The following is a 25,801-nucleotide window of genomic DNA, read 5'->3' as shown; positions in this document are numbered from 1 at the left end:
TCCTCCTTTATTAGTATTAAAGTATATTTAATATAATAGAAGATCTCGTCTTACTACGTAAAGAAGTTCGTAAGTTTCTCGTAAGTAGTATAAAAGTCGTTAACCGTAGTAGTATAAATAATATATACCTAAAGATTATATAATCCCTACCTTAAATATTCTACGAAAGGTAGAGCGGGACTAATATAATTATTACTATTAGCAATACAATTTAAACGTTTAATAATAGTATAATTTAAGGGATTAACCTTATTTTCATTAATATCGATATTATTATTCTAGGAGGGCCGGTTCTACCTAGCCTCTTATACCTATTAATTAATAGCAATTATTCGGGTAATAACGGTAGTAGCTGTTTTACTCTATTTCTCCTTAACCTTCTTAACGAAGTTTTTATTAATATAAAAGATATAGAGTTGGGACTTTACTTAGGGATAAACCTTCTTAATAAAAATTCGCATTGCAGTATTAAAATCGGTAATAGTAATAAGAGGGGGGCTAGCGCTAATATATTGACGATAAATATTAATTTGTACTATTAGCTATTCGAATCCCTCTTACATTTCAATATTAATAAGGCTAAAAGCGTAGCTAAAAATATAATTAAAACTATTCTTACCAATAACTTAAAAGAAGAAGAGTCCCTTATTATTAGTCTTATATATATTATCATATATCTAAACTTAGGGGTTGAGCTTCCATTACTCCTTACACTATAGATGAGTCTAAAAAAGACTATATAGTTTAGTATATTTATTATTAACCTATTTAATAGTATATTAAACGCTCCATTTATTAAGTTCTTTGAAAATTGCTTAAAAGGGATTATAACTAGTAGTTGCCTCCCTCTTTAAAGTGTAATAAAGGTTCTTAAACTATCTTTTAGTAAAGACAAGGCCGGGGAACTTTGCGCATACGTCCTTAGCAATTTTGCGATTTATAATAGCGGATCTAATAAAGTATATGCGCACGAAAGCCTTATACTCATCTTTGAAGATACTACGGATTTGAGGGATGATACCGGGGGGGTGATTGTAATAATCCTCTTTTAATATAAAAGTCCATTTACGACCGTATACTACCAGCGACTTGGTATACCCTTTTTAAGGGCAATTTCTTTTATTGGTTAAAATTAATTAAGAATATTCTTTACTATAGCGAATAGGGCTAAGTGAATATTGAAAGTTAATTCTAATCGGACTAGAGCCGTCGGTAGTGTAGTTGGAAGAGCGTATTTTAATGTAACTATAGCCTTAAAATGCGCTCTATTAATGTAGTAATATTTCGAGACTCTTAAAGGTATTGTACTGGGTCGTAAGTATAGGGATTGTAATAGGTTAGGGATTAATAACTTTATTACCGTCTTTATTATCGTCGTTAAATTCGCTATTGCTAGAGTTGCTAAATTCGCTAGAATCGCTGGAATCGCTACTTAAAGGAGTCTTATACAATTCGATTTTAATTTAGGCAAATATAAGCTCGATTAGGGTAATACTCGTTAGTTAATTAGAATTACCCACACTACGGTCGCACACGGGTTAGGTCGCTATATTGGTTATCTATATTACGGTTAGCTGGGGAAATGTATTGAAAAGTAATATACTAATCCGTACTATCGATTAGATAAGAGCGCTTTGTTAATTTAGTAATAATTAGCAATACGCGATATAGTAGATTAATAAGGGTAATAAGGGTAGTAATGTAAGTTGGTAAATGAAGTAATACAATAAGGTATATACTAGAATAATCGCTAAGTTAGACTGGCTAGTTTGGGTGGCTAGTGTAGTACGAGGGTGGCTAGTACAACCCCTAAATGGGCGTAATGGGTTGAAATTTGGGAGTTTGGCGGGCGAGGTACGAGCGGGACTAGTAGTGGGTATGTAGGGTTAGGGTTGGACGTGGGAGAAGGGGTGGGGTATAGTCCGATAAGACGTTTCTAATAGTACGAGTAGACTACTTCTTAATTTATTAGGAATGTAAGCGAAAGGTAGGTTAAAGTAACTATAGTCGTGGCTATACGTAGGGGACGGTAAATTAGGGGTTAATTTAAAAATATATTAATAATTACCGACTATAATAAGATACGCTCCGTTGAACCTCTTTTATATTTATACAAACTCTATTCTTCTATTAACGAATATTATAGAACCTTATATTAATCTAACGCCTCGGCGCGGTACCGGATTATCCTTCCTACGAATCCGACCTAATATAGGCGTTATTATAAATAATCCTACGCTTTTATTAACGAAGGAGAGTAGCAGCCGCTGAGGTGCCTCTATATACGAGCTCTTAGCCTCCTAACACACTGCTAATAAAAGAGAAAGAGTTCAATAGTACCAAAAAATGAGAAGGCTTCGCCCTCGTCCGGAAGATTGGGAGGATATCCTTAATTCTAATAAAACTTAAACAACTAATAATCCAATATAGAAACAATAGGTAATTTTAAACGAAGATAACGATCTAAATAACTTTACTCTTACTAAGAAAAAGCCCTATAGCTGGATATTCTGGGGATCTTTTACTGGAAGGAGAAAAGGGCTTTGTTTCTTTTAGGAAAAGGAGTTTGGCGGAGTTACAACTCAAAAATATATTTTTTTTATCCTTCTAATAGTAGTAGCTTTTTACCGGGAGTATTCCTTTATTTTCCAGTACGATAATACTCCTTCTTATTCTACAAAGGAAACTCAGAAAGCATTGGAATTAATAGGAATCCCTAGGCTTAGTAAGAGGAGGTTTCTAGCCTACTCTCCGGATTTGGCACTAATCGAAAACGTTTAGTATTGGATAAAGTCATTTATCGAGGTTAAATACGATATTCAGTCTCTCAACCCATTATAGCTCAGAGCAGCTGTTCAAGAAGCGTGGGATCTCGTTCCGGAAGAATTTTTACTAAAGTTAGCTCATTCAATACCGGAAAGGATAGAAAAGATCATTGAGGCAAATGGAGATAGTATTGATTATTAGATAAAATAATAGATAAGAAGATAAGCTACAATAAATGCAGCTCTTTTTTATATTAATACCCTGGTTTATTGTACTGCCTTAGTGGCTTGGCTGGCGGCTTGGCTGTACCAAGCTAACCTTTTTTCCCCCTGCGGAGGTGTAACCGGCGACCTAGTCATTTAGCACTTCACCTGCTGGTTTCACTAGTCGCATATGCCAAAGATTGGGTGCTTCGCCGTGCTGTTCCTGCCCGTTGCTTGCTGCCGTCGGGTGTCACAGTCTGAACAATCTCACTGTTTGTGGACGGCTGGACATGGCCGACGTGTTTACGCAAACAAAGCAATAAGCATGACGCGACTTCACACGATATTCTAAGTCTAAGGAATAAGTCCAGCTCCAGGGTATCGCATCAGGGCCGCATCGCCGCTCCCCCCAACGGCCCCATCCCAGCGCTGTGGTACATGCTGTAAGGTACCTTTTGACACTCCATATTCTATGCCTGGAACTGCCCTGAACTCTGAAGCCTAAAGTGAAATTCCTGAAAGAGGGGAGTCCTGGGCTCATCTTCTTCACTTTTCCCGAATTCATCTCAGGCCAACTGGTACCTAGATATACGACAGTTTGGCTGACCACTCTCTTCACAAAGTGGTCTGGGACATCCAACATCACTGCGGGCTTCTCTCAGCCACCACCACCCTCACTTGATCACACCATCAACAACACCTGACTGCTCTTCTCTGTATGCATACAGCCTACTCGCCTGGCCATACTTGAACAAAAAAGTCGGAGGCTTAGAGGTCGTCTCGATTCTCAGGTCATCACCGCTGCAATGGAGCAAGGACAGGGAGTCCGAGGACCGGGTCTTGAGGATCGCTTGAGGACTATGATCCTCACCAACTCCAACGACCCAGAGCCCCAAGTGGAAAACGCCCCCAACGGTTCATCCCCTCCACAACCCCGGAAGCGTCTCAACCAGGCCCAGCGTCGTCAAATGTCCGCTCAGCTGAATATCGCCATTGACCCTCGTGCTCAACCACCTGATCCTGTCCGACCACAACAGGCCTTGAGAGGGTTTGCGCCTCAACCAGGACCTCCGGCTGGACATGAACCTGCGCAGCGACTTGGGCACCAAGTTGGACATCAGCCTGGGCGTCAACCGGCACCGTATGGTAATGGAGGCCGTTATAGAAATCAAAGACCTCAGTCAGGACCACAACCAACAGCTTATCACCACCAGCAGACCGGCCCTAGAGCCCACCAGCCAAACCCGCCTCATACGGGCAACCAGGTTCCGGTACAACTTCAGGGACATGCCCAACCCAGACACCACGCTTCCCGCTCTTACCACGGCCCAGGCCCCCAGCATTTGGACCGTAAAACCTGGCGACAGCCTCTCAGTTCCGGTCCTAATCCCGGCTCGGCCCACCACACTCCCCAAGGATCCTTCGATGGTCCAGTACCTAGAAATCCCAGAGGGGGTGCGCTTTGGAACCCCGGCAGGCAACCCCAGGTCCGGCCGGAACAGCTCAAGGCACAAACCGACATGCTTGAAGGTCTATGCGCAACCATCATCGCGAATGCCCAGATCGAATACGACGACATCGTTGAGAACGAGACTTTTCGCCAAAAGATCGAGGCACTTGCCCAGGCCGTCATCACCCAGTACGAACAATCTCAGAACGGCTTCCACGACTTTCCTCCCCAAAGCGTCCAGCTCCGGTGCTTCGGCAGTCTTGCTTCTGGGTTTGCTACCAAGGCTGCTGATATGGATTTGGGTCTCTTGTCGCCTCTCTCACGCCTGCAGCCAGATGCGCCAGGCTCTCCAATCCCCCGGCTGATTGAAAAGGCGTTTCTCGAAGTTGGACTTGCCGCTCGCCTGCTTTCAAAGACCAGAGTGCCCATCATCAAAGTCTGCGAAAAGCCGCCAAAGAGCTTGTACGATGATTTGGTGGAGGAGCACCTGAAGAGGGAGAGGGAGATGTCAGATAAGGGAGAAGACGAAGAGAACGACGATCCAGAGCATGATTTGGCCGAAGATGACGAACACGAGGCTGATGAGTCGGCAGGCCGTCATGCATCTGCAGGGGATAAGAAGCAGCAGAAGGAGCGGAAAGAGCACAAAGATGACACGCAAGATCAGCCGAAGAAAGAACGCCATGACGAAGAAGGCAACCCAGACGACAATGGTACAGAAAAGAAAGAGTTTAAACTCTACCAAGCCTTGAATCAAACCCTAAACTCCTATTACGGCACAACGAAAGGTTACTTGAGAAGTCTTGGCGGACGCGATTTAACCAACTCAACAATCAACAACTTTTCCCCAGCCGACTTCCAAAAGCTGAACCAAGTTTGCTTAGCATTCGTAGAGGGGCTCGAGGATCGCCAGCTGCGCGATCGTTTGTTCAGTTACAAGTCTCTGGATCGCTATGATCTTGAGTATCGACCCGACCAGCCTCGCACTCTCCAGGGCGTGTACACGCAAGTCGAGGGCGAGCAGATGGTGATGATGTGGGAGTCTCGTCAAATCACCGAAAAGGACGCGGACAAGGAAGCGCGAGGCCAGATGTGCGTAAACAGGTGGAAGACCCTGCAAGACCATCCCAACTGCAGCGCCGATCCTCTGGGGTATGACAGGGACCTCAAGCGGGCGGCTGATCAACTGCGAGTGCTCCCTTCCATCCAGCTCATGCTATTGTCGCAGGGGCAGTACGAGTCAACTGCGCAGTATTGCGCCAGGGCGAAGGAGTTGGTGGAAGACTTGGTTGGAAATGACACGGCTGATGAAAGGAGAGAGGCCATTACCCTCATCTCGCGCCGCTACATCGACGGCATCAAAGACGAGGCCATACGGGAGGCAGTCAAGGAATTCGCGGAAAGTGTTGGATATTCCAATTTCCACGCGATTGGAAAGAGACACATGAGCTACCACCTCGCTCATGACCTGGAGCATTGTCTCGGGAGAAATCTCTATCCTAAGGATACGGAAGACAAAATCAGCTCGTACATCGCTTTCCTCCGGGGACCTATAGTGAAGTCCCCGGTCGAGCCCTTCGAGTGCGGCTTCGAGACCGCTCTGTCCCCAGACCTCATCGAAACCATTTCCCAGATCCGCTCAATCGGCGACCCATCAACCATGGGCCCTAACCAACCCCGCGATCCCTACCGCGACCGCTTCGAGTTTCCCAAGTCCGGTGTAGGCATCCAGTGCGACATCAACTTCTCCGCCCACCTTGCCATGCACAATACTCACCTTCTTCGCTGCTACTCGTCCTGCGACCCGCGCGTCCGGCCCATGGTTCTCTTCGTCAAGCACTGGGCCAAGGTTCGCGGCATCAACTCCCCTTACCGCGGCACCCTCAGCAGCTACGGCTATGTTATGATGGTGCTACATTACCTAATCAATGTCGTCAAGCCCTTCGTCTGCCCAAACCTGCAACAACTCGCCCCACCTCTCCCGCCTGACCTCACGCCAGAGCAGCTCAACGACGTAGCCTTTTGCAAAGGTAAGAACGTGCATTTCTGGCGCGATGACCAGGAGATCCAGCGTCTGGCGGCCATGGGCATGATCAACCAGAACCGGGACTCCATCGGCCATCTCCTCCGTGGGTTCTTCGAGTACTATGCCCAAAATGGCTCATTGTCTACGTTGCCCGGCAGAGGCTTCGATTGGGGCAGGGATGTGATCAGCCTTCGCACGCAGGGCGGAATTCTCAGTAAGCAAGAAAAGGGGTGGACAGGCGCTAAGACGGTGTTGGAGTCGACGCCGGGTGTGCCGTCCACCGTTGCCCCGTCGGCGCAGCAGCCACAACAACCACAGCAACAAACAGCTGCTCCTCTTGCCGGTCCTTCTCCTGGTATGGCACCTCCGCCTGGTCTCGCCCCTCCGCCAGGCTTCCCGGCACATTCCCCTGTCCCTGCCCCTGCCCCTCCCGCTCCTACGACCGAAGAACCCACCCCGACAGGCCCTTTTACCGAGCAACATCAACAGCCGAAACCGGATGTGGAACTCAAAGAAGTCCGCTACCGCTACCTCTTTGCCATCGAGGACCCCTTCGAGCTCGACCACAATGTCGCCCGCACTGTCACGCACAGCGGCATCGTCGCTATTCGGGACGAGTTCAGGAGGGCTTGGAGAATCATTAGGAATGCTGGGAGGCTGCAGGGACAAGGACAGGGATTCCAGGGACATCAAGGACATCAGATTGGAAGTGGAGAGATGCCAGTGCCTGAAGAGGAAAACTTACTGGAGGATGTGCTGGAGGCTGGAAAGAAGAAGCAGAGGGAGGAGTTTGATGAGTTGTTGGATGGGCTACATGGAAGGGTTTGGAGAGGAGAGGCTGTTGGGGAAGCTCGGAAGGAGGAGGGTGGTGGTGGTGGTGGTGGTGGTGGTGGTGGTGGTGGTGATGCTTGATGGTGTATTTACAACGATTGATGGAGGGTGTGTTATGAATGTTTGATGTTGTCCATATTTAGTGGTTCATGTGGATAATTAAAAACTTGTTTGTTCTTGCTTGATTGTTTGAAGTACATGATAGATGAAAAGCGGTACATGCTCAACAAAAACTCTGAGGTATGATAGAAATGGAGTTCGGACACAAAAAATGAGAGAGGAGGAAATTGAAAAGCATATCGAACTTGTAAGATGGCGTGTTCCTCCCGGTCTTTCTGATTTAAAGTCATTCTTGCTTCAGTTTGCCGAAGAAGAGATGTGACAGGCCGGGACAAACGCCGAGAAGGAGAATCGGTAGCAGTGGAAGGAGACTGGGTAGTGATTGTTCTTGCCCTCAAAAGGAACTTGCTCATCGTACCTTGAGGGTATCCCTGTCAATTTTGGTCAAGTCCATTCCTCCTTACCTACCCAATCCACTTTTTGCCGTTTCTTTGAAGGGATATATCTTTCCTGTGATGGCAAGTGCCACCATTTAACCTGCTCTGACTGCCAGCAGGAAAAATCGTGCATCAGTGGTCCTGAACTACCCGTTCTTTTCCCTTTTCCACGTCATTGTTAAATTTGATCCCCTTTCATCTTTTACCACGACAACAAACTCCGTTCAGTTAGTCGAAAACTGCGGCGATATTTTGAGGCTGATGGATGTCCAAGATGTATCCGTTTCTCAACATTGTTAACATCAAGGTGCACCTGAACTTGAATCCACCACGGCGGCGAATATGGTCACTACGCTATTACTCTTTGCGCAGGTGAGGAACATTCTAGCGGAGTGGAAGGAGCGATGTGTCCATAATCGGACCTATCCTCAGCCATCTTCTGTTGGGTGCTTAACTTGGAAGGCGAATGGTGCCTTGAACCCGAGATAATGGCTGGCTGTTGAGGAAGGAGGGACTTGCAGTAGGTTCATTTTCTTTTTCTTCAGATCAACTGGACCGACCTTGTGTTCTGGGAGGGGGCTTGCAGTACGTAAACTATCGCCCATAGAAGCGTTTTTGTGGCTACAAGGCAGATCTCAAGCAGCTCAGGACGGACGGTTGAATTTGTCCTCTCGAAGCCGCGGCGTGACGTTACCCCTTCGTATGAACGGGAAGGTAAGTTTCCATGATTCACCGATTACTTATATCTAGGACTAGTAAATCTGCTCGGTTCTAAGAGAGTTACCATCAAGTACGAACTTCAATCGGAAACCAGCGCGAGGTTCAGCCACAATATCATTCACTTTGAAGATTTCGAGGAGTGTGTTGACGATCCGGTAACATCGCCCGAGATATCTCTTCTCCATCATCTGCACTCTACATTTCCTCCTGACCCCCTGTGAAGAGACAACGCCTAGGAAACTTCTTTCTCTTGCTAACAGCTAACTAGAGTGTTGGGTCTGATATATCGCTGCCATGCTCATCAGCTTCCAGCGCCGTGGGCATGGAGGGAGGGCCTTTCGGCAGCAAGTGTTTAGCAGGCTCTTCTCTCTTGATAAAACAAGTAATCATACCTCTACCCTTACTTCCCGAAATTATTTGGACTTTTTTTCCTTATAAGCAGTGCCTTTTCTCCATTGATCCGTTTCCCTCTTCTTCTTCTGTACTCCGCTTTGCTTCATTCAGTCTCAATATTTTCCTCTTGAGGTAATCGTTCAATCCTGATGAGATGGTGTTTGGCTGGATCATGATAATGTCAAGGAGAAAGATCGCCTACCCGCAGTTACGGACCCATCACTGGCACTTATCTGGGACTTGTGGGATTGAATAGGATACGACGGCGTGAAAAGAGGAAAGTGTCTAACTTGGTGTTTGAAGCGCGCAAGATACTTCATCTGATACCTGGTACTTTTCGTTTGCGTTTGGGGCCTCTTCATTTCATCTCAATTCTTCATTCACTCGTACATTTCTTCTTGTACATTCTCCTCGCCGCCCATTCTTTTTCAATCTTCCAACCCTCATGATCTCTTGTTTTCACTACTCTATCAAGTCCTCCAACTCACACAGGAACCACTGATCATCATCACCAATATCTCCGTTTCTAACGACATCATTCAAAGTCCATATCATGGGCGCCGATATACGCGAAGCTTGATACTTGGTAATGGTCACAAAAGTGAGCTTTGTGGTAACTGATCTGCTAACAATCTGGCGCAGTTGATTGCCAAAAGTTCAGTCGCCGATCGTCAGCCTCTCAGATATCCATCACCATGCCTTCCTACCCCCAAACCCCCAAGCCTCTGCTGTTCCGTCTTCCGCTCGAGGTCAGGCTCATGATCTATCGCCACGCTTGGAAGGTTGATCCCAAGCATCACACAATCAAGGGCTCTCGTCAACTGATGGAGTCCTACTTGAAGCAACAGCTTACAGCAATTGGGAGGTTGGGCGCCATCTGCCAGCAAATGCGGACCGAAGCCTTCGATGAATATTTCCACCATGCTCAAGCTTATCTACGGTGGGCAACTTACGGTAGTGGTTCCAGAACGCTACATAATCGTTCTTACAAAGAACTCCTCTTAAGCTCTCCCTTACTCATGGCTCATCTGAGACACGTGAGCTTCCACTGGTCCGGTGAGAATGCCCACAGAAAGAAAGAAGTCTCACCCACCCAAGCAGTACACTGGCTACATTGTCTTAAGCAGCTCAGAACGCTTGATCTCGTTATTTCACATGTACACGTGGGGTACTTCTACCACGGCTACAGCTATAAGCAAAAGCAGGTGTTACTGAGCTTGGCAAATTTACGCGGACTAAAGAAGGTGACCATCAAGCATGAAGACAATGGCTCCTGGCTTGGCAACCCAGAAAATTCAAGCTCCCGATTGCACAATTGCGACCTGTGTCGAAAGTTTAAGGAGGAGTTTGAGAATCTAGTGATGACACTGCCCAAGGTATTTCCCTTCTTTTCTATCTTGTTCGCATTCAGAACAGCTTTCCCCCTTGCTGCTTTTGAAATGAGTGTCCATGGTCGAAGTAGTCTACCACAGAGTCTGACAGCGTATTTAGGACGCCGAACCTCCCTGCCAGGCCATCAAAGAACACCTGGGGTGCCTCAACCCTCGTTGGATAAAAACAAAGTCCGACAGAATTTAGTAATGGCATTACCAGGTCACCCAGGTGAGTGTTCATGGGCCCTTTCCATGCTAGCTCCTTGACAGCCGCTGATATATGGTTCTTTTGGCGCACAGCTTCAGGGTCCTTTCCCTGATCCAATTCGGGCCATGAGCCTTTTTGCTCAATGACCACTTTGCTATCCAATCGAAATTTCGGAATCTCATTATTTCCGAGGAATCATTGCTTTTTCAGGTCACGATAGGAGGATTAGATGATCTGTTCAACCCGTCGTCTGTTGTTGGTGCATTCACACACAAGCGGCTTCTTCAGGAAATCTGGGTAATCACTTCAACAGATCAGCTGGTATGGTACCCTTGTTTTGGGACTCAGGGACAGTCATTGATCAGGATGGGATTCAGGTCGGGGGATATAAGAGACGAAGAAAGCGAATTAAGCGCGGTAGATCACAGAATGATATGTAAACCAGCGAAACCCATCTTCCTTCCGATATATATTCTATAGGATGTTTTGCCTCCTTCAGTTCTTCCTTCCTATTTTGCGATCATCACTCCTTTTCTCTCACCTCAAGCGTTCTCTGCACACCCACAAACTACAACCTCCCCAAACAGCTGGCCGCCACGTCTTCATCGCACCAAAACACCAAGCCTTTCCCATTTCTACGGCTTCCCGCCGGAATAAGGAACCAGGTTTTTCGCGAAATGTGGACAATCAATCCACCAGCTCCTACCTACAGCCACGGGACACATGCTTGAACGAAAGATGTCGTTTGCCTCAAGGGACACATCTGGTCAATGCGAGTTTTAGGCCGAGTTCGCTGACAGTTCAGGACCGAGATCTTTTACGATTAGTCCACGTCACACATGGCTATATACGATTCCACTCCAGGTGTGATCGGAAGCACTGGAACATCATCCAAAAGTCCCGTCTGAAAAAATACTGAGTGGTGTCAATTCTGCAAAGTGCAGGTGACATGCCCATTGAGGTAGCTGACAGTAAAATAACACAGCCGAGACTTTGAGGACTGGCGTTGGCAATGTCGAGACCAGGCGCAACCCTTTTTACCGATTAGTAATGAGCAGATGCTTTACACACCTACACCGACTCGCGAAGTGTTCAATGCCACAAGAAGTCTTCGGTGTCAAGTTCATTGCACATGGGTAGTGGAAAATTATGGCTTGACTGCTGGTCTCAAACCATCTGAAAGTAGGAGCTTCGCGCAGGGAGTACATGATCACAGTTGCTGATACAAAAGGGAAGGATTGGATTTCCAGAGACAGAAAAAAGGAAAGAAAAAAAAAGTGGGAGAACATAAGAGAACTCACCCGTGAATCGAACGCGTTACAGCAGCAGCTTTGGAACGGGTCCCGATCCGTTCCAAATCCGTAACCGCTATACCATCCGACCCAGGGGCCCGGCTTGTCCAGTCCTCTTGGTGATGGAATTTGGCGCGGTAGAAGTAGATTATCTACCCTCTGACACTGTAGAGGGAAAGTGATTGGTTATGCTGAAGGGTTCCTATCAGAGCACACGGCTCGGGACCGAGTGTTGGTGGTGGGATGAAAATTGGGATGGAAGGTTGAGGGGTCGGGCGGGCAGTCTTAGGCTTTGGGGGTGTTCACATTTCACTTGGAACTGGAAGTCACGATGGCAACGCACTTTCTTGGTTGGTGAAAGAGCAAGAGGGGGCGTCACCCTTAGGAGGAGTTTTGAAAGGGACTGCTGAAGCTTTTTTTTGTACAAGAGCTACTTGGTCGCTTTCTTAGTATCTTTAACTCGCCTATTGTCATGTCATATGCTCATGGGTTTTGACATTCCATTTTATGGCTACAGGGTAGGTATCCAATGCATCAGAATGACGTTCAGGGTTCGGTGGCGATAATATCAAGGAAATTTGGGAAGGGAACAATACAGAAGACCAGAGGTTCTCACACATTGTGCAACAGTCTACAGCTAGTTCGTGGAGGTGCGTGAATACCAGGCCGTTGTGCCCATCCCAGTACTTGGGTAGGGTCGGGTCCGGGTCTCCTGGTCTCCCTTTTCTTCCGATCACCAATATTTGCCACACGTACACACGCATCATCTTTTCGGCGCCCTATTTCTAGTGCTTTCTTTGGATGAAGTGTATTCCAGATGTATCAGGAATCTCTTTGAGCGAAGTTGAATGTTCTTCGCAAGATGTTTGTTTCGATGGTTTTTGCAGAGGTTGCTTTGCACAATGTGGCTGGGGGTCGTGGTGATAGGTGCCTGGTGATGGTGTCTATCCTTTCCACGTTTCCTACTTTATTTCGCCTCCATCTACAGCAAGGATCGGAGCATCTGTTTTGATATTCCAGAAAAATTAGGTATGATATGTAAGCATACTGCTAGGAAACGTGTTGCCTCCCCGAAGCATGGTAAATTCGATCCTTCTACTTCTAGTGCCTTGCATTTCCCACCTAGAGGTATCTGTTCAAGTGCACTGTAGCATGGAGACATCTGAAACACCGTCTTCCACACAATTTCTGGCGGGTATGAATGTTTCCATATGCTTACAAACTATGCCTGATTTCCCTGGAACATAGAAACGGATGCCCCGGGTCTTTGCGGTATGTACTTCTCACCCCATCTCTGAACCGGCTTCCGATTTTCTACCATTTCTCCATTTTGTATTGCACAGTTGTCACAGCGTAGTAGGGTTTGGATACCTTGAATGTGCAAAGGCTTTACTACCTTAATTGCTAACTTGGACTAAAGACAAGAAGTCAAAGAAGAAAAGGGAAATTACAGAAAGGTAGTTTATAGATGGGTAGGGAGTACAGAGTGTCCCGCGACTCTGTAAAAGTTTCGAAGCCAAACCTACAACGCAAACCTGAACCTGAACCTGAACCTGAACCTGAACTATTGTCGTGAATAGAAGCCATCTTGCGGATGGAAGTCACTGGTGAATGAGATTTGGAGCTCGCTCCTCGCGTACATAAAGACCTCGCATCTTCGTTTTCCAACTTCCTTGGTTCAGCGTCCAAGGCCAAGGTAGAAGCGACGTGGGACTTGACCAAAGGTATTGGGTCATCAGTATTTAAGAAGAAACTGACATACTAACGCTCTGATTCAGTTGATACTTGCCCCCTGACGCCCCAAACGACAGCTCTCTTGTAACATGTCTTCTTCTGACAAGGCCTGGAAGATCTCCCTTAAGGCGGCCGGAGATGGCAACAAACCCGCATCCAAGCTTCCGTTCTTCCGATTTCCGCCCGAGATCCGATTCATCATCTACCGCATGGCATGGAGCGTCGACCCAAAGCCATACAGGATCAAGAGGAGCGGTCAGTTGCGAATTGCTTATTTGAAGAAGCAGCTCTCTTTTGTGGTAAAAATGGGTGCCGTGTCTCACCAGATGAGGGTTGAAGCCTATTCCGAGTTCTTTCACCGCACCCAAGCGTATTTCCGCTGGAACACGCAGATGCAGGGCTACTCATGGCACAATGTCCAGGTCATGGCCAAGATGCAGAGTAGCTTTCTGCTCAAGTACCATTTGCAGCATGTTAGCCTATACTGGCCCGAGAATTATGAGCATCGAATTACGACCCTGAGATGGTTGGAAGGACTCAAGCAGCTCAAGACGTTGAAGATTATCCTCTCCAATGGGCCTGACTTGGAAAACAGGAAGGGCGCGCATTACTCCGTCAATGCTATGCGCCGTCTGGCTGTCAGTTTGGCTCGACGCAATGCCAACTCAGAAAAGCCCTTCGTCACATTCGTGGCCGACAGGCTAGAACTCGTTAATCTCTGGAACAGTGTCGACTGGTTCCGCGCGTTGGTGGAGGGCCTCGCGAAGCCTGTACGTTAAAATTTACTCTTCCTTTTTACCTTTAAGAACACATTTTCCTTCTTCTAGGGCAAACCATCTTTCTCCGCACTTCATCTGCGTTGCATGGTTGCGACAAAGAATCTTTACCAGAATAATGGTCGATGCTAACAACAACAACAAAACAGGACGCAGAGCCACCTCACCAAATTATCGAACAGCATCTTGGCTGTCTCAATCCCCTGTGGGCTAGATCACTAGCGTTCAGGATCTAGACGCAACATCACGTTGCTGGGGATCACTAACCTATTTTATGGCATGTTCTCGACCATGGGTAATCTCTCGGGTCATGCCATACTACCTTACCTATACTGGAAGGTACGCGCCTGTGCGGAGGTGAAAGCGTTTGCTTCAAGCAAAGTGCCAACCTCGGCGATGGAAAGGTCTCGAAAATCGGGAGAATGGATTGGGCCACAAGAGTTCAAAATACGACCGATGTTTGCATGAGGATTGGGTTCTTGGGAAAGTCATAGGGAAGGAGTGTCTTGGGAGTGGTTGCAGATCCGCTTGGCAAGTAATGTCGGTAGGGAAGGAGGAGGGTTCCCGTCTGGTTTAATGCAGGACATTCCCATAGCACCTCCTCCTCCATGTCGCAATCTGGACTCCCGGCAATCACCTCTTACACCTCGAACTACCTCTAGAAGTCATCATCATATTCAGCTATTCATTGTGCCCATATTCGCACAGCGTTTCCACGCATCACCGGTGATGGCCAGCCACTGCTCTTGAAAGACGGCCGCAGGCAAAGAACTGGCAGTCTATACAATGAACACCACAGAGTCAACTCGCGTTTTTCTTTCAATCTTTGTTTTCTTGCTTCCACAACCGATATCTATCAGAGCTTGAATGTTTTTTTTTTTAAGGCGTTGTTGGTTGTGCCTTGCCTTGCAGGTGACGCCCATGCACTCACTGCCCTAGGCTTGCCTTCCCGGGAACTCTCGCGGCGTCCAGTGTGACTCTTCGCCTTTCCCAGGCTTCCCTCTGTTTTTCCTCTTCCATCAATGCTGCTGATCAAGTACTGACTCAAGCCTACGTAGTTGTTCCGTCGTCGTCTTTCTTCCAGCTTCATCAGTTACCTGCCCTCCTTCCTCTCAAATCGTTCGAGACTGGGACAGTACAGTTTCGTTGGTATTCTGTCTCTTCTCAGAGACCAGCGCCTTTCTCTACATCCGGTACCCCCGACCGCATCGCCCTCCTCCCAGCAAAATCTCGACAAGACCCTGACACCATGTCTACCTCAGAACAGGCCTCGAAGGCCTCAACAACTCCGCGCGCATCAAGTTACGACCGCGTAAATCCAGACTCATCCAAGAACGCAACAATCATATCCAGTTTTGGCATGAGCCTCACTGAAGAGGGCAAGACCCCGAGACAATATTCCAGATCCGCCGCTTGGAAACTTCCAGCTGTAGGTTCTTCTTGGAAACAACCTTCAACTTGTTTTGATGCGTTAGAGACCGATCTTCAAGCTCGAGTTTATCAAATGGCTTGCGATCCTCGAACAGCTACAGTCGCTGGAGATCTGTTCTCTGTAGAGCCCTACCAACATGGATTGGGATCTCTTGCACTAGGATCATTTGAGGCTGCCAACTGCCATTGTCATCACCAGCGACAATCTCTCCCACGGCTTCAGAAGCTTGCCTTCAGCGCAGAGACACAACGACACCTAGAGTTAGTTGAGACGACTTTCAAGACTTTATACAAGTTGTATCTCAGAAGCTCGGGCTTACGTCTGCGATACGTCGTCCTCTCCTCTTCTTGCCCGGCGCAATTTTCTCGGTTGGGCCGTTAACGTCGAACATGTCGACTGTTATACAGGAAGACGGATAGAAGACGTACAAGATCAATTACATTAACTGCTTGATCCCTGATTAAAAACGTACCAGAAATAGCTGTAAGATTCGACGTCGACAACACAGAGATTTCCCCGGAATTCTCGGCATAAATAGGTAGTCCACCCATCATCTTACCCCCTTCCCTATGCCTCAGTTGACGCTCCAGACCTTCGTGTGACAAGTTCAAAAACGTTCTTCTTCGGTTGACCCGGGTTCATCCTCTATAACTCAAAGTACATTAATGTTTTACACAAGTGTGCGCGTGTTAGCGCCGCAACTGACACTCAAAGGTTTCAGTACAGAGAAAGGAAGAGCGAAACGGAGGGAGCAGAGGAGACACTCGAATATAACTTCAGCTTTAAACAAGCAGTCAATTAGTCCCGTCCCCCAAAATATCACACCTGGTGTCATCTTCCTAACGCATCTACCTTTACCTAACATTCTGACAATGCTTCAACCCTGCTGTTGCTATTCTCTCCATGTGTCAGGGCAGGTATTCCCTAGATTAGCCAGTCATTGTATGTCCACTCACTTAGTCTTCATCCATTCCCTACCCTCTTGCAACTCTCCCTGTCAAATCGCACGATTCTCGGTAGTAATTCTTCCTATTCCAGCACAGGCAAATTCTCGTAGCGACGAGGGGTTTGGTTGGTGTTTGGTTGGGACAAACAAAGGACGACCCCCTGACTTGGCTTTCCGGCGCCACCAAGGGGTAGCACATGGCTTTGTCAGCAACATTCCAGTTGTCTTTTGTGCCATAGCTGCTTGGAATTATCAGAAGATTGTTCTGCGGTACTGGTGCTGGTAGTGGGACACCTGGTTATTCTTGATTAGTCCTTAAGAACAATGGGAAAATATTCGCGGTTGAATACTTGGTCGCTGTACAAAAAGACACAAATGTTTACTTCACCCAAATCACCTCTAAGAATAAGTTCCAATACTGTTGCAATTGCCAAACGTGCTTTGCCTGCCGTGATTCCTTTCCAACTTTCATATGCTAAATGTATGTTCTCTGTAGAACTGCCGGCTGCCACATGGGGCTCAAAAAGGGGGAGGGGTAGTTCTATAGCTAAACATTTCAGCAGATTGGATGAACTTGATGAAGTGAACTGGGTAGAAGTACCTGCATGTGGTTGTATCCCCCCCTCCTACGAACGAACCTCGAGTGAAGGGCATTTCATTATCTAATAGCCCCAATCTTCCAAACATACCGCCTTCGGTTTGTGGGGAGATAGTCCGCCTTTCCCCAGGTTGAATTTTTCAAGGACCCTTCACATGCCTTGAGGCTCTGCGGACCACACAAATCTTGGTCTATTTATTGCCACCCGATGTTTCTTTCCTTGCAAAATAAATACTTGATATCTTATACTACCCTATCTTCTTCCTTTTTTAAGAAGACTTACCATCGGCCATCAGACAATATTTGGAAGAATTGTGTGGGTGCACCTCTGGACTTGAGGCACCAAGTGCCTTGTAGACCACATCTTCTAATTAAACATGTCTTTTGCCAATGATTATTATGGGGTTTGGAACGCCCTTCCTAGTCTAGCCTTAGGTAACGGCTATGGCGCCGGCTATGGCGACGTCTATGGCTACGGCTATGGCAACGGCAACGGAGACGGCGGATGGAACTTCGCCGGCAATCCGGGCCTGGACGACCACTTTAACTGGGACGACTGGGTCACTGGCAACTTGCGCGGTTTCAACTCAATTCTAGACGACTCGGTCATCGACACTTCTGTTGTCGATAATTCCATTATCGACAACCCGATGCCCAACAACTCGCTCAACCCAGCCATAGACACCTCGGTCACAGGTGAGAGGGGCTCTCTCATCGATATCTTCACCGACCCGGTTATAGGCAACATGATTCCCGAATTCCTCCTCGACCCACCTATAGGCACCTCGGCCATAGGCAACTGGATTCCTGGCAACTCAGTCACCAACAACTCGGCTAGAGTCATCTGGACCTCAGGTAACTCGGCCAAAGGCAAAGCTATCACAGGTAACCGTCACTAACCACTGGGTCATAGACAACTCGGCCACAAGCAACTCAGCTAGAGGCAACCAGATCGTATGCAATCCGGTTGGAGCTAGTCCTATCGTAGGCACTCCGGTTGCGGGCAACTCCATCACGGGCAACTGGGCCTTCGGCAACCCTGTCAACGGCAATCAGGCTACGGCCAACCAGTCCCATGTCGTGGCTAATCCTGTCGTAGGCCCCTCCGTCACGGGTAGAAACCCGCCCACAGCCAATGCTCAACATGCGCCTCTTATGGCCGCTGGGAAGCAGGCCTATGTTCAAGGCCAGAGTGCTATTGTTGCGGCTGATGTTCAGGCTTTTGCTCAAATTCAGGCCCAGGCTGCCGCTCAAGCTCAAGGTCAAGCTACCGCTCGGCAGCAGACTTCATCTGCTCTTATGGCCGCTCAGCGGAAGCGTAGTGCTACCGCTCAGTCTCAGGCTATGAACGATCGGCTGAGGCAGAGAGCCATTGCTGCCGCTCAGGCTCAGGCTGCCGCTCAGCTTGCTACCGGCCTCATTCCTGCTGCCCCAACCACTTCCGATGCCGCGTCCTCGCCTTTCGCGCCTCACCCCTTTGTCGGCTTTCCATCCACTCTCAACTACCAGCCCACGGACAATGCCGTCTCAAAAAACTCGGCCTCAATCGCCGCAGTCACAGCCCTAGCCCCAATCCCCTCACCCCCATTCCAGCCCCAAGGAATCTTCCCCTTCATGAAGCTCCCTGAGGAGCTCAAACTGATCATCTACCGCTTCGTCTGGCACACCACCCCCGACACCTCGCCCTCCGACCAATCTTCCTACCAGAAACGCCTCCAATTCTACTCCAACCCCCGCCACCTGCGCGCCCAGCTCCGCGGTCTCTTCAAGCTCGGCGCCATTTCTTCGGACATCCGCAACGTCGCCTACGCCGAGTACTTTCGCTGCACGCAGTTGTACCTGCGGTACGACTCCCATTTCCGCTGGAACTACTCCGACAGCTGGCACGGCAGCGACAAGCTGACGGAGTCGATGAGCCTGCTCTGGCAGGACGCGACCTTGTCGCCGCTGCTGACCGAGTACGTGGAGCACGTGGCTTGGCACGTCGGTCCCGTTTACCGTCGCGAGCAGTGCGACATGCAGCGGGCCGCGCTGGACTGGTTGAAGAACTGCAAGAATGTCAAAACGCTGGAGATCGTGGTGGCGATGCGGAGCGCCCATGTCCGGCCCAAGGATGTCAAGAGTCTGATCCAGCGTAAGGGTCGGTTTGCTAGCGGTAAGATGCCGTATTCGACCTTCAAGTACTTTCGCTTCTTCTCGTGGTCGATCAATCGGCTGGACGTGCTGCGGAAGAAGGGAAGTCTGGAGAAGGTGGTGATTAGCGTCGAGCCGTTTGTGAATGAGAGCACAAGGGTTGCGGACCGGGGCACGATTGACTTGGAGGCGCTGCTGGAGAGGTCGGATTGGTTCCAGAAGTTCAAGAGGGACACGGTGAAGAGCCTTCTTGCTCCTACTAAGAAGCAAAAGATTGATGCCAAGTCTGGGGTAAGTTAATTGTTATTTCCTTTCTTGAGGGAGATTGTCGACAACTTGAAAGTGGGTCTGTTCATTCACTAACGCATCATTGTTGTTTCACAACAGAAGACACAGGAGCGCTCTTTCTACAAGATCGAACAGCACCTCGGTCACCTCAACCCGTGTTGGCATCGTTCTTACCGGATCTAACCGGTCTGTCGTCTTCGACCTCCCACCCCCTACCAAACCCTTGTTCTGTGGCCGCCTTTCGGCCTCTAGCAAAATAAGGTGCCCTATTCAAGGCAATAGGGAGGGAGGTTATCGTCCTCACCGACATCTGGAAACACTGAGTGGTTCCAAAAGTTCGATGAGGATGTGGAAGGCTTTGCCTATCGGCCTAATATTGGGAAAGCATTCATTGTAATGCTCAATACTCATCACGATGCAGTTTAACAAAGATTATTACCTAGAATTTCCGGTCAAGGGAGTAGTCGCTGGCAGGTAGAGACTCATACAACATTCTACCTGGACACGACGCCCTGGTCGATGAAAGGTTAAACGGTCAGTTTGAAATGGGAACCGTCCGCTTTGAGATGAAGGAAGTCGAACAACGGATTCATCACATACATGTAGCTAGGACCCAATCAACAGAAACCAAAGAGAACCTCCAAATTATGTGGCTCGCTACACCTTGCGCTTTTTGTGACATCGCAATGATATGTGCGGGTAGAAGGAATGTTGATTGCATAAGCAGATATCAGACATGTGCCGCTTCGCTTGGTGCAACAAGAAAGCCTATTGTTCAGCGAATAAAGGAAGAAGCCTGGTAAACCTAGATAACAAACATGTGGCAGACTAGGTTGCTAGGCGACAAAGAGGATTGCAATTACTGATAATCTCTATGTTGTTCCGCTATTAATTGGTCACCGGCAGGTACATACCAAAGAGGTAGCTGCTCCCTACATCAGTTCTTCGCAGCCTTGACAGCCTCAACTTCCTCGTCGAGTGGCAGGATATCCGGCACCGGGCCCAACGGCGTGATACCCTTGGGGTTGATCTGAGGGTGCGAGCAAGTGTAGTGCTTCTTGATGTGCAAGAAGTTGGTCGTCTCACGGAAGGCAGGGACGTTCCAGTAGAGATGGCGCATCCACCTGTGGATGGCTGGATATCCAGACCGGATGTCGCGCAAGTTGCACTTGAAATGCTGAACGTAGACGGGGTCGAAGCGGATAATCGTCGGGAACCTGTTCTCATGGTCAGCATCCCTGTCTTCTCACTCAGCTCCCAGGAGGCAGGCAGGTAAAACTACTCACAATCTCACATCCACCTCGGTCAACCTCTCCCCAAACCAATACTCCCCCTTGCCCTTCTCCTGCACCTCCTTCAGATGCTTCTCGACCTTATCCAACCCCTCAAATAGCTTTGTGACATTCCGCTCATACGCCTCCTGCGTCGTCGCGAACCCGCTCTTGTACACCCCGTTGTTGATGTCATGGTAAACCCACTCATTCACCTCATCAATCTCGGCCCTCAAATCCTCGGGATACAAATCCAACTCCTTGGCCTTGGCATCCTCCACGATCTCATTGAACTCGCTCCCCAACATCCTCACAATCTCACTGCTCTCATTATTCACAATGCGCCCCCCCTCTTTGTCGAACAGCACCGGCACCGTGAACCGCGCGTTGTATTCCGGTTCCACCCCGAAATACACCTCCCGCATGTACTGCTTCCCACCGACCGGGTCAGGCACCACTTGGTCCCCAGCCGCATCCCCACCCTCCTTTCCTTCTTCAGCGAGGGGGAACCGCCACCCCAATGGGCCCATGTGCCAGTGCACAGAACTAAAAGAAATGATGTCCTCTAGCCCCTTGAGCTTGCGCACGATCAGGGCGCGCGTGGCCCACGGACAGGCGTAGCTGACGTAGAGGTGGTAGCGGCCCTTTTCGGGGGGGAAGGGAGAGGAAGGGTCAGAGCGCGAGATGAAGGAGCGGAAGGAGGAGACTTGGCGCTTGAATTCGCCCGTTTTGTCGTTGGGGTCTACCCAGTTGGTGATTGTGTCGGAGGTGGCCATCGTGGGTGTAGTGGTGTTGAGGGTTCTTTTAGTTAAGTTGTTTGGTGTAGTTTCGAGGGGCAACGGGAACGGTTGCAATAGAGTTGAGATGTTGCGGGTTGAGGTTCGGACGACGACGGTTGAGACAAGAGATGAACTGATGCTGCTGCGGGGTAGAAGCAAAGTTGGAGATCTCACTGCAGCGAGGTTGAGACGAAAGCGAAGGCTCATGAGGGATTCACAGGTGTGACGATAGTGTTGATGCTAACTGCGCGATCATGTACAAAAGGTTGTTTACGGTATTTATACCGAAATGCATTTACAGGCCCGAAACGTTATTCGCCAAACATCCACCGTGACGCTGACAAACAAGACGCATCATGTTAGTCGCAGATTACTGAGCAGCCCGAAGTCCGATTGAAAGTCGTCAATGACCTCACTGCATCCCATTGGCTGGTCTTGGCTTTTTGGGCCAATCGTGGCTGGTGTCTTCATTTCGATCTCATCATGTGTGGCTGGTGACAGTACATGGCGGTGCAGGTTACACTCGTCGCGGTCATGTGACTTTGCGTAGGTAGCCAGGGATAGAGGCCGCAACGTCGTTCACATTTGCGTGAACAACGCTCCACAAAGTCAACAAACGAGTCGGGCCCTCCACCTCTCTATCGACCGCCGCCTCGTCGTCAATGGGATTCCAATGAACGTGATTGATTGAAATATCTTTTCACCCCCCATTTAACCCGTTAGGCCGTCGCCATGGCAGACTGCCTGCCCTCTACACCACCTCCTCCATTCCCCGATCACCGTGAACCCGATAATCACGACGACGGATGCGAGTCAACCCAGCCGTTTTCAATATCCTCTCCAGGGTCAGTGATGATCATGCTACCGGTGCGATGATTGCTCGGTTTCTCCCGGACGATGCGAATCCAGCCATACGCCCTTTGTCTGCCCCATGTTCGCATTGTCACGCAGGAGCAGCCGGTCGATTGTCACTGGCACCAGGTTTCGTTCAATATCTCCCCCCTCCTCTTCTCCCCTCCCCTATGAACACCGTGGACTGTCGTCGTTCAGTTTCTCGCAGGCCATATGCTCACAGTACACCGCCCAAGGCTGTGAAGAGTCTTTATAAATAGCCAACTCCTACCCAGTAGGTACGCCTGCTGGAAGGACTGGGTCTCTTTATTCGCCTAGGACGCTGCTGAGAGCTTGGGGCCGATGCGTCTGGAAGTACGCGTTTCAAGCTATCAAGGACCTTTATAGATAGTCAACTCCTACCCAGCATGTGTGCACGAGGCTGGAAGGACTAAGGTTCTTGACTCGCTTGAGACCGTTACTGATACAGATACATTGTCTGCAAGAGCTGCGGCACCATGCTCACTGATCCAAATCCTCTCTCGCCTTCCTCCCTCCCTTCCTCTCGGCTAGCGCTGAATGCCCATCACAACACATGCCCGCTCCGTCTCTCGCAGGCCATATGCTCAAAGCATACCGTCCCAGGCTGTCAGAGGTCTTGATAAATAGCCAACTCCCACCCAACAGGTACGCCTGTTGGAAGGACTGGGGCTTTTGATTTGCCTAGGACGCTGCTAAGAACTATATGGCTGATGCTGCGTCTGCAACAATGCGTCCCAAACTGTCACGGGTCTTTATAAATAGCCAACTCCTACCCGGCAGGTACGCCTGTTGGAAGGACTGGGGCTCTTGATTCGTTTGGGACCGTTGCTGATAGTCGCATCGTCACGCGAGATCGGCGGATCTTCCCCTTCTCAGATTACGCTTACGAATATGGTTACAGGGAGATTGGTGGCATCGATGGAGACATGCCCGGCGGCAAACACAACGAAAGTTACGTAGCGACTACATCCTTCGCAAGCGACGATGACGAGAAACGTTGCAAAATCAACCTCTCTGAACTTAATGGAGTTGTTGCCTGGAAGAACGGTATCGACCTGGAGAAACAACACACATCGGATTTGCGTATCGATCTATACGTAGATACCAAAAAGTTGCTAGCCATGTTCAAACTGCATGGCTTTATCCTACTCAAAGATGGCAACACCAAGAAAAAGCTGTACTTGCTTGTTCATCCAGAGACGATCCAGTCGATCGAGTTCGCTCGCAGTCATCGTCCGCCCGCCATGCAGGGACCTGACGGCGACAACTTCATTTCCCTAGAGTTTACGATGACACAACCACCTAGTCTCGTGGCGCCAACGGCAAACAAAGGGTCTTATGAGCCGAGGCCTCGGTATCAAGCTCTTTTTGACAGCATGAAGTCCCTGGCTACATTGTGCCAGTTCACTGTTTACCTGAACCGCCTCAACCTTACACCGGAGTATCGAGAGCAGCTAGCTTTGCTCCCGTCGGTCTTCTCGTCCTCTCGTCCATTTGGCCTAATGCGGACGGACGAGATATTGGCATCGTTCGACGTTTTGTTCCATGGCGGGCCCGGTCAGGTTATCGACTTGGGCAAGACTGCTCCTCCCGTTGGCACCAATCACAACCAGACTTTGGAAGAAATCGCAAAGGAAACAGCAGCGAAACCGACAGACATCATCCCTCCCCCATATACCAACGATAGCTCGTCTCGGAATGCGCCGGGGTACTTGGCCCCTATTGGTACGGTCATCCTGTTTTCCATCACCGTCACGCTGTCTCTCAAGCAGCAACTAACACTGTGCACTTTCAGATCGAAAGCGACGTATAAGTGAATCATTGTCTCCTGTGACGACAGATGAACAGGTGCAGCCGCCTTCCACCTCGGGCTCACTTCTTCAAAGCCCGAATCAGTTCTCCACCCCGACTGGTACGTCCCCTTTGGTATCATCAGCAATCACCTGCTCCAAGCTAATGCCGTTACCGTTCCAGACCGAAAGCGTCGACGCACAAGCGAGCTCTTATCTCACTCTCCAACTGACAAGCACATTCTCCTCGCAATACGTCGAGTGCTCGGCCGCACCGCCAGCCTCGATGTTCGGGTCAAACAGGTTGAGAAACTGATAACCGAGTGTCTCAATGCCGAAAGCACATGCAGATACGACACAGAGGAGGTGGAGCAAATTTTCGGTTACATAAACACCAAAGTCGACGAAAGAATCGACGATCATTTGTATGATGTGCGTCGCGAACTCGAGGGCGCGCTCCTAAGCCAAACAGAGGAATGGGTGGCTGAGACGGTTGAACTAGCCCAAGAGGAGCTGCGGAAGGAGATCGAAGACGAGTGGGTCGAGGATATCCGTCAGGATATTACGGTGAAGATGGAGAAGATGGTCAAGAGGGAGGTGTTGAAGGACATGGCACAGGCAGTGAAGGTGATGAGGAGTGCCCAGGCGCACAAGGATGATGCGAAACCAACAACACGAAGGAGGATGTCCACCAGTACAGCAAGTACACAGAGCACGGTGACGTCTACCAAGCCGATCCCCTCTGCAACGTTAAACCAGTCGTTACCTGGCGCAGCGGACCTCCAGAACGCCATTAGGGATATCCAGAGGAGGTATAGTCCCAAGATCTCTGCGGAAGAAATGATGAGGGTGTTGGATTTTCTAGGCGAAAACCTCATTGAAGCAGTCAAATACAACGGGTGCGGTACCGAGCTGAAGTGGCTGTACGTGCAAAGATGGGCAGCGAAGCAATAAGAGTAGCAGAGCCAATCTCAGCATCACGTTGAATACATCACACTTTTGGTACACTCTTTCATATCTCAGGCCGTCTCCAGTGGACTTTGCTTAAAGCACGATGCATTCCCAATTCAAAGCGTGCCAGATTCAGTCTTGTTCAGCTGTTTGCATTGGCAAATGACATTTCATTGTCTTGTAACGACCCTTCACAATATCAAGTGACCAACATCGGACCATCTACGTTAATGTATTTCTTCCTCCACTCACTCCCTCAGCCCACTTACCAAAAACTCGCGTCGTTTTTCCTACATACGGATTGTAGCCGAATATACATGTATATGAAAGGTGAGAAGGGATAGGGGCAATAAGTGAAATACAAAACGAAACATACAACACCTGCCCAACTACCTACTAATCAGGCCGATTGATTGATAGTGTCCATTAGGTATCTAAGGGACAGCGGACGGGATCCCGATCTCGTGTGGG

General features: G+C 48.9%; 7 protein-coding genes across 7 annotated transcripts; 6 read left to right on the top strand and 1 right to left on the bottom strand.

The window, feature by feature from the left end:
* The first annotated feature begins 3,548 nt into the window (after positions 1-3,548).
* Positions 3,549-7,556, top strand: B0T23DRAFT_447199 (uncharacterized protein). Its single transcript, XM_062840995.1, has one exon. It carries the CDS (start codon positions 3,776-3,778, stop codon positions 7,355-7,357), a length of 3,582 nt encoding a protein of 1,193 aa, XP_062690230.1. The 5' UTR covers positions 3,549-3,775; the 3' UTR covers positions 7,358-7,556.
* Positions 7,557-9,581: 2,025 nt separating this feature from the next.
* B0T23DRAFT_323831 (uncharacterized protein) lies at positions 9,582-10,464 on the top strand (the record flags this gene model as incomplete). The annotated part of the gene is made up of 2 exons (XM_062835376.1): positions 9,582-10,262; positions 10,378-10,464. 2 exons carry the CDS (start codon positions 9,582-9,584, stop codon positions 10,462-10,464), a joined length of 768 nt encoding a protein of 255 aa, XP_062690229.1.
* A 3,118-nt stretch (positions 10,465-13,582) lies between these two features.
* Positions 13,583-14,505, top strand: B0T23DRAFT_323460 (uncharacterized protein; the record flags this gene model as incomplete). The annotated part of the gene is made up of 2 exons (XM_062835358.1): positions 13,583-14,263; positions 14,419-14,505. The coding sequence occupies 2 exons, from the start codon at positions 13,583-13,585 to the stop codon at positions 14,503-14,505; spliced, it is 768 nt and encodes a 255-aa protein (XP_062690228.1).
* Positions 14,506-17,622: 3,117 nt separating this feature from the next.
* Positions 17,623-19,849, top strand: B0T23DRAFT_364626 (uncharacterized protein; the record flags this gene model as incomplete). The annotated part of the gene is made up of 4 exons (XM_062836345.1): positions 17,623-18,100; positions 18,159-18,724; positions 18,839-19,669; positions 19,766-19,849. 4 exons carry the CDS (start codon positions 17,623-17,625, stop codon positions 19,847-19,849), a joined length of 1,959 nt encoding a protein of 652 aa, XP_062690227.1.
* Positions 19,850-20,603: 754 nt separating this feature from the next.
* Positions 20,604-21,713, bottom strand: B0T23DRAFT_322548 (glutathione S-transferase; the record flags this gene model as incomplete). Its single annotated transcript, XM_062835306.1, has 2 exons — positions 20,604-20,883; positions 20,953-21,713. 2 exons carry the CDS (start codon positions 21,711-21,713, stop codon positions 20,604-20,606), a joined length of 1,041 nt encoding a protein of 346 aa, XP_062690226.1.
* An 875-nt stretch (positions 21,714-22,588) lies between these two features.
* On the top strand, positions 22,589-22,828 carry B0T23DRAFT_322641 (uncharacterized protein; the record flags this gene model as incomplete). Its single annotated transcript, XM_062835310.1, has 1 exon — positions 22,589-22,828. The coding sequence occupies one exon, from the start codon at positions 22,589-22,591 to the stop codon at positions 22,826-22,828; it is 240 nt and encodes a 79-aa protein (XP_062690225.1).
* A 356-nt stretch (positions 22,829-23,184) lies between these two features.
* On the top strand, positions 23,185-25,738 carry B0T23DRAFT_387286 (uncharacterized protein). The gene is made up of 3 exons (XM_062837676.1): positions 23,185-24,314; positions 24,385-24,501; positions 24,564-25,738. Exons 1-3 carry the CDS (start codon positions 23,516-23,518, stop codon positions 25,331-25,333), a joined length of 1,686 nt encoding a protein of 561 aa, XP_062690224.1. The 5' UTR covers positions 23,185-23,515; the 3' UTR covers positions 25,334-25,738.
* The last annotated feature ends 63 nt before the right edge of the window (positions 25,739-25,801 follow it).

The sequence above is a fragment of the Neurospora hispaniola genome, assembly GCF_033458365.1.
Source record: "Neurospora hispaniola strain FGSC 10403 chromosome Unknown B0T23scaffold_7, whole genome shotgun sequence".
Classification (NCBI taxonomy): Eukaryota; Fungi; Ascomycota; class Sordariomycetes; order Sordariales; family Sordariaceae; genus Neurospora; species Neurospora hispaniola.
This window is presented reverse-complemented; position numbering and strand designations above follow the sequence as displayed.